This window comes from Cebus imitator, unplaced genomic scaffold, assembly GCF_001604975.1.
Source record: "Cebus imitator isolate Cc_AM_T3 unplaced genomic scaffold, Cebus_imitator-1.0 Scaffold281, whole genome shotgun sequence".
NCBI lineage: Eukaryota > Metazoa > Chordata > Mammalia > Primates > Cebidae > Cebus > Cebus imitator.
This window is the reverse complement of record NW_016107596.1, coordinates 2,572,547-2,584,417: the sequence shown is the minus strand read 5'-3', so window position 1 is coordinate 2,584,417 and position 11,871 is coordinate 2,572,547. Positions and strand designations below refer to the sequence as shown.

General features: G+C 47.7%; 2 protein-coding genes across 3 annotated transcripts in view; one reads left to right on the top strand and one right to left on the bottom strand.

The window, feature by feature from the left end:
• The window catches only part of TATDN2 (TatD DNase domain containing 2), a 42,150-nt gene extending 36,396 nt beyond the window's left edge, over nucleotides 1–5,754 (top strand). The window contains exons 5-8 of one of the 2 annotated variants that reach the window (XR_005195887.1): nucleotides 579–706; nucleotides 2,850–3,033; nucleotides 3,217–3,312; nucleotides 3,437–3,615. Coding sequence is in view for 1 of the 2 variants with exons in the window: in XM_017501489.2 (XP_017356978.1) it covers nucleotides 579–706; nucleotides 2,850–3,033; nucleotides 3,437–3,577 (453 nt within the window). In the remaining variant the exon portion in view is untranslated. Of the gene's footprint in view, nucleotides 1–578; nucleotides 707–2,849; nucleotides 3,034–3,216; nucleotides 3,313–3,436; nucleotides 3,616–3,752 lie in introns of those variants that run through there. The other variant, XM_017501489.2, reaches the window with a different exon arrangement.
• Nucleotides 5,755–10,300: 4,546 nt separating this feature from the next.
• The window catches only part of GHRL (ghrelin and obestatin prepropeptide), a 5,576-nt gene continuing 4,005 nt past the window's right edge, over nucleotides 10,301–11,871 (bottom strand). The window contains exons 3-4 of the mRNA XM_017501496.2: nucleotides 11,273–11,381; nucleotides 10,301–10,452 (exon numbers count right to left, since the gene is read on the bottom strand). Coding sequence (XP_017356985.1) covers nucleotides 10,433–10,452; nucleotides 11,273–11,381 — 129 coding nt within the window. The 3' untranslated portion in view covers nucleotides 10,301–10,432. The remainder of the gene's footprint in view (nucleotides 10,453–11,272; nucleotides 11,382–11,871) is intronic.

The following is an 11,871-nucleotide window of genomic DNA, read 5'->3' as shown; positions in this document are numbered from 1 at the left end:
AAAAAAAAAAAAAAAAAGGAAAAACAAAAAGTAACTTGTAGAAAATAAGAGTAGTATCTGTTCTTTTAACAAATATTTGAGCACCTTCTAACAGCCAGGCATCTTGCTGGAGATATACACAAACACCACCCCCACCCCGCCCATCCCCAACAGCTCTGCATAGGGAGAGGTCTGGAAGTTGGTATCTCTTGAGAGCAGAGGTGGGGAGAGTGAGGTGAGAGATAATAACTTTGTACTTTATGTTCTTGATCCCTGCCCTGCCCCTGCCATCCCAGGTCGGCATCATATAGTGATTACTGTGTGGACTGCCAGGGTTCAAGTTTGGATTCTGGTGGCTGCAAGTTAACTTGCCCTCACTGCATGCTGCAAGGCCAGCAGCATCTGCCTCAGGGCAGTTGTGAGGACTGCAGGTTATGATAGACCTGAAGTGTGCCCAATAATCGTTAGCTATTATTATTACACTATATAGTTAAAAGAATTGAAGACACTGGGGTGCCTGCTGGACTGGGTGTTCCAGAGGTAATGGAACTTGTGAAATGCTGCTGACTGGCAGGGGTTGTTGCTGTGTTCTCTCCTAGGTATTTGAGAGACAGCTACAGCTGGCTGTGTCTCTAAAGAAGCCCTTGGTGATCCATTGCCGAGAAGCTGATGAAGATCTGCTAGACATCATGAAAAAGTTTGTGCCCCCTGACTACAAGATCCATAGGTTAGAAGACTGGAACTTCAGCGGGCAAATGAAAGAAAAACTTCCCTCTGTCTGGGACATCAGTCGGAAAAATGAGAAGCCAATGAGGAGAACAATGATCGTATTCTGTCATTATACACTATCTTTTCTTTTTCTTTTTTTCGAGACAGAATCTCACTCTTGTCACCCAGGCTGGAGTGTAGTGGCACGATTTTAGCTGACTGCAACCTCTGCCTCCTGGGTTCAAGCAATTCTCCTGCCTCAGCCTCCCGAGTAGCTGGGATTACAGGCACGTGCCATGATGCCTGGCTAATTTTTGTATTTTTAGTAGAGACGGGGTTTCATCGTGTTGGCCAGGCTGGTCTTGAACTCCTGACCTTGTGATCCAACCCCCTCGGCCTCCCAAAGTGCTGGGATTACAAGTGTGAGCCATCACATCCAGCCTATACATTATCTTTTCTAAAGAATTAACTATTTGGTTAAACCACATTAAATTTTTCATATTTGACCTTTTTTCTTTTTTCTTTTTTTTGCTCACAACAGCAACTTCATATGGTTTCAACTAATAACCCCAAATCACCAGTGAGCCCAAGGGGCCTTTTGTGCCCTCTTCCTGGGGATGGGCAGAAATGGAGTCTCAGTTCTCAGCAATGAGGACTGCTGATCTTGGGAGAGGCTGCTCTGGGGTCTGGTGGCTTAGCACACAGGGCATCCTAGGGTACTTGAAAGGACATTTTTTTTCCTGTTTTGAATTTGAAAGCTCCTTTCCTCCGCATTATGAAAGTCAAGGCCATGTTTTATCAGTATGGCACCTAGGGGTTCTTAAGTTCAGTTTGGTAAACTCTCTGGACTTCTGAATTCCTTCTATGTGTAGGTACTGGGCATTGGCTTGCCTCTGGGGACATCTGGAGGTGCTGTCAGTAGACAGGTTGGCTGGTGGCATCTGCCTACATAGCATATAGGGCTGCGTGGTCATAGGTGCTGCGGGAGCCAGAGCAGGGGCCTGACATCATAGCCCAGCCAGAAGACTCAGGAGGTGATGCCCAGATGGCTCCTTAAAGATGGTTGAGAGAGGTTGGCTGAATAACAAGGACTCTGGCACCGAAACTGGGTCTTCTCAGATGGCAGAAAAAGGGGGATGGGGATGTCAGGGCTTTTGGGTGCCTAAGCAGAGTGAGTGAAGCCTCCGACCCCTAGCTAGTACACACACCAATCATGAGGCAGTCAGTTGGCTTTTCTGGGTCGGTTGGTTTTTCATTGCTTCATTTTGGGCTAACTTGGAAGGAAATGTAATGGTGGCTGGTAGGCCAGGGCTAAGGTGACCTAATGAGTAGTATTGCAGGAAGAGGTCCTGGATTTCCAGATTGGTGACTATATATATGGCACCAAGAACATGAGCTTGTATCAGATTAAGAGAAGAAAATTCAGCTGTAGTTCCACTCCCCAATATTTTGTTACATTTCCTTTCAGTTGATTTGACTACACGGGCATAATTTTTATATGTTGTCGTTGTCATCATAGGGGCCACAGTTTTTGATTTTGCTCCTCTTTAGTGTTAGAAGCATTTCCTTTTTTTTAAATTAAAATTTTAATTTTTTTGAGATGGAGTCTCTATCACCCAGGCTGGAGTGTAGTGGCACGATCTTGGCTCACTGCAACCTCTGCCACCTGGGGTCAAGTGATTCTCCTGCCTCAGCCTCCGAGTAGCTGGGATTACAGGTGCCTGCCACCGTGCCCAGCTAATTCTTGTATTTTTAGTAGAGACGGGGTTTTACCATTTTGGTCAGGCTGGTCTTGAACTTAGGACCTTGTGATCCACCCGCCTTGGCCTCACAAAGTGCTGGGATTATAGGCGTGAGCCACCGTGCGCGGCCCTAGAAGCATTTCTTATCCCAGTGTGTTCTCTGTAGTGGTCATTTCAGGTGACTGCAGAGCCCTCTGCAGTGTGTGTGGTGTGTGGTGATCTCTGAGCATCACTCACCAAGTGCCATCTCGGGGCTTCCTATGTTGGAGCTGGCCCTTTGTGCTTACTGTGGAGTCCTTCCCTTGGATGCAATCTTTCCATTTCTGGGAATCATTGAAAAGGGGTGATGGGTCTAGGGGGAGCTGGGGGCTACTGCAGAGGGGACTGTGAGCCAGCCCTGATGTGGAGTTCTGTCCCCAGGCATTGCTTCACCGGTAGCTACCCGGTCATCGAGCCCCTGCTGCAGTACTTTCCCAACATGTCTGTGGGCTTCACGGCAGTGCTGACATACTCCTCCGCCTGGGAGGCCCGGGAAGCCTTGAGGCAGATCCCCCTGGAGAGAATCATCGTGGAAACGGATGCTCCCTACTTCCTTCCTCGCCAGGTAGGTGAGGCACTGGAGGGAGAGGTTGGGGAGGCAGGTGGTCACCCTTACAAGGCTGTCAGGGCCAGAGCCCCAGTGACTTCCTGGTCCCATTCTGGACTGTATAGATGCCTCCTTGCTGTTGCTTTGCAGAACCAAAAGTCTAGGGGGCTGAGAAGCTGAAGGGTAACCACTCTCTTCCAGGCAGTGCAAAGCCCTACCCTGTAGAGGGTAGTCCAAGGAAGCGTGGGACCCTGCTCACCCAGAGCCCCCTGACTAGGACTCTCCCTGCACCTGCAGGTAAAGGGGTCTCTACAGGGCAGCCCCAAAGAGGTCCTTGCTGGGGAAGGGACAGGGAGGGAGTTCTAGATTATGACTGTGCACAGACAGCACAATGATGTTATGACTGCTTGATGTCTTCCAGGTTCCCAAAAGCCTTTGTCAGTATGCCCACCCGGGCCTGGCCTTGCATACGGTCCGAGAGATTGCCAGGGTCAAAGATCAGCCACTCTCCCGCACCTTGGCTGCCTTGCGTGAGAACACCAGTCGCCTCTACAGTCTCTAAGCAGAGATGGTACAGTCATCGGGAGTCTGCCAGAAAAGGTCATAAAGCTCGCATTCTATGTTTTTTAAAAACCAGACCAAACCAGTCTTTTGCTGCATTTTGTTAATGTTAAGAGTATAAACATAGTGTGAGCATTAACCTTATTTGTTTTCTCCTTTTCTTTTCTACCCTGCAGGGCAACCAGCAGCCTGACAGAACGCAGGCTGGCTTGAAGTCTGTGTCCCAGGTTGAGGATGTGTTTGGAGAGCTGATTGGAACACAGAAAACCAGGACAGGATATTTTCCTCAAAGTGGGTTATAAGGCGTCAGCTTCTGGGTGGTGGGTGGGGTGGGGTGGGTGTGGAATGAGGGGTATGGGGACTGCCTGTAATAGCATTGGTGTTTTGCTTCCCAGCCAAAATGCTCCAGGGTAGGCAGCAAAGAAGAAAGAGTGTGATAGGAGGGTACAGAGAGTTTGCCAGTCCAAATCCTGTTCTCTGCAGCCTGTGTTTTTGAGCAGTTTGTGAATAAAGTTACCTGCCTACGCGTCTAAGCACATGTGGGTGTGTAACTCAGTTCCTGGTTCTCAGTTCTAAAAACAGACTCCCAAGTGGGAAACCTTTTGGGGGAAATTAATTGGAGACCTAGCTCAGAGGTTTATTTTCTTGCAACCAGTGAAGTCCTCCTCCTTCCTTCCCTGGATAACTCTTCAGTTTGGCTGTCACTGTTCTGGTGTCAACTCCAGCGATGGCACAGGTAGAAGGACTTCATCTCTGGTCTCATTGGTTCCACTGCCATCGATATGGAGATGTGCAGAGGAGCGCTCATTGTTCATGATGGAGATCCAGGACAGACTGGGGGACTCCAGGAAGAGGGCTTCTTGGGGAAGAGGAACCCAGAGGAGGTACTTCCTACTCACTGATGCCTTCAGGGCTGGTGTATGGGTGTGTTGAGCTGATAAGGTTCAGTTTGCAGCAGAAACTACCTGCTAGTCTTTTGTGTCAGAGGTTCCCAGCCTCCTTTTGCTTCACTTTTGCCCCCTTCTCTGGAACATTTGACCAAAAACAATCCTTATTTCATCTTGCATAACAGTCCCTTGTGTGCCCTGCCCAGGTTGAGAGGTGAATCAAAGTAATTCTTGAAAGCTCTGCTGGGCAGCTTAGCCGTCTTATATGGTCTGTCCACAATAAGCAGTCCTGGTGTCCACAAATGTACCAGTCCCTCTCCTTCTCCTGGGTGTCCCCTTGTCTTTGGCTTTCTTTGTCCTGTCTTTCTGTGTTTTAGAAGTGAGAGCCTCTCCTTCACCTTTTGAACAACTGAGTCACCTCAAGTTCTGAGCTTTGCTCTGCAGCCTGCTGGTGCCTTGTAAAGGTATATTCGTTATAGGCCCTAGAGGTTCTAATGGTCCAGGGTTAAGTGAGAGGAGATTGTGCTTTGTTTCAAAGGATCCTTCACCCTGATCTTCTTCAGTGAGGTAGATAGGTCACCTAGAGTCCCTTGTCTATGTTCTTGGAAGCTTAAATTGTAAAACACATCACTTATGGAATCCTAAATTCCTCTAGGTGTTTTTGGAAGGTGCATTTGAGCCTTGTGAGCTAAAATGGAATGGATTTAATATTTCATGTCTGGTATTTCCATCTTGCCCCTGGTACACAAGTAACTGGTCTGGAACTTGGCCTTGATTCGCTGTCTGTCTTCATGGATTAGTTGTGCTGTTACGTTGTCTGTGCTACAGATTTGCCCATGTAGGAAGTCAGGGGAGACCTTGGTATCCTACTTGGAAGATTTGGGGGACTGCTAAATATATCAAAGTGCTTTATTGTCACCAAGTGAACTGCAGCACAACCATCTCCTCTACAACAAGTTCTGAAGTCAATACTGCCTACGGTTGAAACCAGCTAGCCCTGTGTTAGAGGAGGAAAAGCGATGATGACAAGGAAGTCTTTGAGCCTGTGTCGTCCACCTGCCAAGGAAAAGCACAAGGTGCTATCTACTTTTCTCTCTAGGATTTAGATTATCATTTATGTGCTGTTGCACAGTGAAACCTGGCCTGTGTGGGCGTGAAAGCTGGTTGGCATTGTGTTTGATTCAGTTTTTTGGATGGCTGATTGTTTTCACTGTACCGCGGGTATGCCTCTGTATTTTTTTCCCCTTTGGCCATCTTTTTCTGAAAATAAAGTGATGGATCCTCTAGCCAACCCAGGCTCTCTGTGTTTGTGTAACCTACCTGAGTGATGCAATGGGCTAGTCTGGTTGTTGGCCAGCTTTGTAACCCAAGAATCCAGATAGCCGGAGACTCTGAGTATCCATGTGGCTCTCTAAAATTAAACTGCATATAAGAATTCTTAAAGTTCGGCTGGGCATGGTGGCTCACTCCTATAATCCCAGCACTTCAGGAGGGCAAGGTGGGCAGATCACTTGAGGTCAGGAGTTTGAGACCAGGCTGGCCAACGTGGTGAAACCCCATCTCTACTAAAAATATAAAAATTAGCCATGCGTGGTGGCACATGCCTGTAGTCCCAGCTACGTGGGAGGCTTAAGCAGGATAATTGCTTGAACATGGCGGGCGGAGGTTGCAGTGAGCCAAGATGGTACGACTGCACTCCAGCCTGGGTGACAGAGCAAGATTCTGTCTCCCCAACCCCCCCGCCCCACCAAAAGAAATCTTAAAGTTCTGCAGCATTAGAGTGTTAACTCATTTTACTGCCTGGGAACTCAGATGCACTGCTTCTTTTTAATCTATGTAGAAACTTTCTTCTTTTTTTGTTTCCAATGCAAGGCTGTAAGAAGAAGAAAAATGTAGTCCCTAGGGGTGTTGATGAATCAGTTGGATGGTGGGCGTTGGACTGTGAACTCCTGATGCCTCTGGGTAAACTCTGAAGGAAATTCTGTTTCATTACTTGCACTCAGCCTCCTATTTTGTACTAAGGCATTCTTGAGTACAAGTGCACTGGCCAAAATGTAAACCTAGGCATAGAAAGGAAGGCGCTCTTCCTTCCAAGAATGTTAAACACCTTTGAAGTCTCTGTTGCCACCTTGTCTTTTAGATACAATAATTAATTATGTATTTTTGGCCTAGTCCTGAACTTTGTCTCAGTTCCTTTACAGTTGAATGTGCAGTTGACTTTGTCCACTCAGTGATGGTCCTTGTGACTGTCTGTCCTTGGCTTTTCTGGTGTTTCCTTCTTTCTGTAGGAAGTTTGGGACTGATACTCATCATTTGCTTTCAGCACCTTTATTTTGCTTCATTCAGTTTTGTAAAATAAGGGCAAATGGCCACCGGAATGTATAGTGATTGAAGAAGCAAACTCCGTCAAAGACGGTGATTAGTGACCAGCCAGTCCCTCTCTGGATCACTGTATTAATAAATGCTCGTTTGCCAGTGACAGTTTTTTTTTGTTTTGGGGCTATTTTTGAGACTGAGTCTTGCTTTGTCGCCCAGGCTGGAATGCAGTGGCCCGATCCCGGCTTACTGCAACCTCCGCCTCCTGGGTTCAAGTGATTCTCATGCCTCAAACTCCTGAGTAGCTGGAACTAGGATGCCACCAGCACACCTGGCTAATTTTTTTTTTTTTAAGTAGAGATGGGGTTTTGCCATGTTGGCCAGGCTGGCCTCGAACTACTAACCTTAGGTGATCTACCAACCTCGGCCTCCTAAATGCCAGTGATGTTTGAAAGTGGATTCAGATTAAGGTGGGTAGCTTAGTGGAGGTGTGTCAACTCTTCTCTGTGCACTGTCTTAAGAGAATTTCTTAATACACACCTATAAGTGCATAAGAATTTAAGTAGATGTGCTATTATGCTAATTATACACAAAGTAAAAGTTTTTTCACAAGGAGAATTTTTTTTCTCTAGCAAATAACTTGCTTACCCTAGGGGTGCATACACCCCCCTTCTGAGACCCTTAAGCTTGTGGTATCATTAAATGATGCATGAAGGAGTGGGTTTAAGAGAGCTGACACAGGAACATGTTTGAAACAATACATTTTCTCAAGGGTGTCCTCTAACCATTTTCTTTGAAAATTATATTTTTGCCCATTGTTGACTTGAAATTGTCCTCACCCCGCTACCAGTTCACCCAATATATTCTGAAGGAAAATGAATGAAAATGGAAACCTCTCTCATCCTAGGCCATAGAGCAAGAGTGGCTGCACTGGCTGAGAGGCTGTGGAGCAGGTTGAAAAAGCTGCACTTGAGCCCTGTGGCGCTGGCCTTGAGTCGGTCATGTGCTTGCTGTGTGACTTTGGGAGAGTTACTTAATTTCTCTGAGCTTTAGTTTTCTCCCTCATAAGTAGGCTTGCTGTGAAAATGAAGTGAAATTATGTTAATCTGCATGAGCATTTAACGTGGTGCCCGGTACAAAGCATGGGTGTGGCAGTAAGTGCTGGCTGCTGTCGTAATTGAATGCTTAGCTACATGCTGGGCCCTGTGCCAGGCATGGCTCATGTGAGATCTCATGTTCAGTCTTGGCAGTAACCCAGCAAGGTAGGCATTTTACATGTGAGCAGCCTGAGAAGTTCTGCATCATACAGCTGGTATCCAAATTCAGGTCTGAGACCAAAGTCCAGATCTTTGCACTACGCCTTGTTGCCTGGCACAGGTGAGAGTGCCTAGTCCACAGTGGGTGTGCCTATCTGTTTCTCTTCGACTGACCCAGGCAAGTGGGTAATAATGCTTGTGAGTCCTTTGAGAGAGAAGTAAGTTCTTGTCTTTGGTGGGGGAAGCATCAGGTGACCAGCATTTGTCCAGCGCCCAGTACCTGTCTTCCTCCAAGCCCAAGCAGTGGTGGGTGCTTTCTCAAAAAGAAACCAACTCCTGACCACTTTGGCCATATTGGGCCTTTGCTCCTCTGCTCTAGCTGTTGATAAGAGGGCTGTGGGTAGTTAGTGATAATCGAGGTTATATCCCAACTAAGTGACGGAGCTGGACAAGTGTGTTGATCTCTGTACCCACTTGTGCCAGGTACCTGGGGAGGTAGGGGCATGGCTCTCTGGGGGTGGGGGGTGAGTGGGGGGCCTGCAGTCTGCTGTGACACCTGAGAAAGGGCTTCTAAGCCACTTCCTATCAGTCATTTACTAAGTAGCCTGGAAATATTGTAAAAATGCAGATCCTGATAGATTAGGGCTGGGGTGCAGTCCAAGATTCTGCATTTCTAAGAAGTTCTGGGATGAAGGTGGTCTTCACAGACCACAGCTCCTCTGTGAGGAAGAGCAGTTGAGTTTTTCTGTGACTGTGGCACCTGATCAGTGGTTAGTGCCTGAGTGCAGGGTGGCCAGAATTTTACTTTAGGAGCTACTTGGCTCCTCGCACCCTCTGTGGTAGGCGTTTTCCAGAGTGTGGACATTACCCAACTGTCTCTGCAGAAAGGCTACTGCATGTTCCCCACAAGCTCTCACATGGCTGACTTGGCAAGTGGGCAGTGCTGCTCTTTGAGGCCACCTTGTACTTTGCCTTTCCCTCCCCTTAGCGATGTGTCCCATCGCCCGCACTCAAGTCAGTCCACACTTTTAGGCTAAGGTGGGCATGACCGAGTGGCCTTCCCCTGGGAAGACTGATGTGGTAACTGGAATTAAGTTGTGGAACATAAGAGTCAAGGCTCATCTCTGCTGTAGGTTGGAGTTGAGGGACTGTTTGAGGATCCCACCTGGTATCAGTGAAGGAACCATGGCGATAGCCAGCCTTGCACACGTGAGTCATCTGCTTTGCCAGGCCTTCTCAGTAGTGGAGGGGGAGGAAGGAGAATGCAACTGTTTCAACATTGTCTAGCAGTGCCCAAGAGTCGTGGTTGGGCACCTCACTTATGTCTAACTTCAAATTCACTCCTTGGCATTCCTCTCCGACCTTGAATGGACTTTGGCTCCGATAATGTCATCCTGAAGTTTCTTTGTCCACATAGCCCTGGCTGGTTGTTAATAAGCTGTCAATGCAGCCTTGCACTCAGGAAGCCCTGATGTTTAAAGGAACCGTGTCTTTGTTCTCCCTCTCTTCCCCTTTTCCCTTAGTCCCCCCTTCTCTCTCCTCTCCCTCCTCCTCTTCTCTTCCCCTTTCTCTCCTCTTCTTTCCCCTCCCTCCTTCTCTTCCCCCTCCCTCCTTTTCTTCCCCCTCTCTCCTCCTCCTCTCTCCCTCCTTCTCCTCCCTTTTCCCTTCTCTTCCCCTTTTCCTCCTGCTCCTCTTTTCTCTCCTCCTCCTCTAAGAAACCCAGTCTTAGCTGGGCACGGTGGCTCACACCTGTAATCCCAGCACTTTGGGAGGCCAAGGTGGGTGGATCAGGAGGTTAGGAGTTTGAGACCACCCTGGCCAATATGGTGAAACACTGTCTTTACTAAAAATACAAAAAAAAAAAAAAAAAAAAAAGCTGGTGTGGCAGTGCGAGCTTTTAGTCTCAGCTGCTCAGGAGGCTGAAGCAGGAGAATTGCTTCAATCTGGGAGGTGGAGGTTGCAGTGAGCCAAGATCACACCACTGCACTCCATCCTGGGAGACAGAGCAAGACTCTGTCACATAAACAAACAAAAACAAAAACCCAGTATTAATTCCACACAATGGATGCATGCAGTAGCTTTTCTGCTTGAGTGAGTTCTTGTAATTGGGTTTTCTAAGCACGCACACTAGCCTCGCTTCTTGTCCTTTTATCCTTTCCTACCAACCATTGACTAAGAATTTTTTAAATTGAAATTTTGATTTTTTTTTTAAGTAAAATGTTAACTTTTCCTCTTTGAAATAAATTCCCATTTGGAACATCAGCATGCAGTTTGAACATTTATTCACCTGCTGAGCTCATACAACAGTTGTGGGAGTTGCTGCCGAAGTGAGCGAAAAGCCAGATGAGCGCCTCTATGTTTGGGAGGAAGAGAGAGGTGAGTGAGGCTTGTGGGTGATCACTTGTCAGCTGGGGCCTCTGGAAAGCAAGAGGTTGAGTCAGGATTCTGGGTGCACGTCCTGCCAGTGCCATCACAGAGGGCTTTCTTTCCATGGTGGTGACATTGGAGGTGGGATGTTGTGATGGGGGTGTTGTGGGGAAGCACTGGCCTTGAAGTTGGGGGCAGCAGTCAAGTATGGACTGTTGTGTCCTGGACAAGTGACCTCAAAGCTCTGAGTCTTGGTTTCCTTGTCCACACAGCAGGGTGAATGCTACCCCTGCTGTTCCCAGGGGCGAGGGGTCACTGCCTTGGTGAGGACGGTGCTTTGCAGATGTGCAAGCATTTCTGCCATCTCAATAGGTTGGGCTTTTTTTTTTTTTTTTTTTTTTTTTTTTTTTAAAGATGGGGGGATTCAAAGCAAACCCTTTGTTTAACTCAGGAAGGAACTGCTTAACAGGCTGTAGAGCCTATTCCAAGTGCTATTTTGGCACTAATTCGTTTTGGTAGTGGAGTAAAGTCACGCAATGAAAATGGTATAACACCAAGTAATTGTAGACTCTCAGAATAGATAAAATAGCTCCACTTTACGGTTAAGGAAGCTGAGATTCAACTGAGGCCCCAAAGCTAGTTAATGTATTAGTTCTTAGAACATTCTTTGAACCCAAAGACTATGATGAGCTCCCTTCTGAGTCACTCACAAATACTAGCCCAACCATTCTCCTGCAGGTCTTTGAGAAAGATAAATTAGAAGTTCTTTTTGAGAGGCAGAGGTTGGGGAAAATTCTCGTCACCAACAGAGTGAACTCCCATGTTGGGCTGCAAGGAAACTGAGAAAACCCCAGCCCAGGAAGTACTCACCTTTGGCCTCTTCCCAGAGGATGTCCTGAAGAAACTTCCCCAAGGCCTGGCTGTGCTGCTGGTACTGAACCCCTGACAGCTTGATTCCAACATCAAAGGGCACGTTGAACTAGGAGGCAGGGCAAGAAGGACCCAGGAGATGTCAGAGGTCATGCCCATCCGCATCCCACAGCGGGCTCTGGGCTCTCTGCCCTCTCCTCAGAAGTTGGGAGGGAGAATGCTCTTTGGGCCCCAGCAGGGATTGCTGAGTGACACCTCAGCCAGGTTCTCTGCCTTTCTCAGGGCCACAGCTCACCTTCCCACTCACCGTCTGTCAGACACTTATCTTGCAGTCTCACCATGTCTCCCAGACTCTAAGGGGTCTGCTGGTAAAAGTTATGGTTCCCCCTAGTATGAGTTTTTTACTCCCTTGCAGTTTTGAAGACAAAAGTTTGAGTCACCAGTGGCAGCATTTCAAGCCCTGGCAGGGGTGTCTCTGAGGGGCAGGGGTCTGCCTGGCATTTACATCACTGGCCTGCTGGCTATCCTTCCCTGCCCCCACTTCTTTCTCCGTTCTTTTTTTTTTTTTGAGACGGAGTTTCGCTCTTGTTACCCAGGCT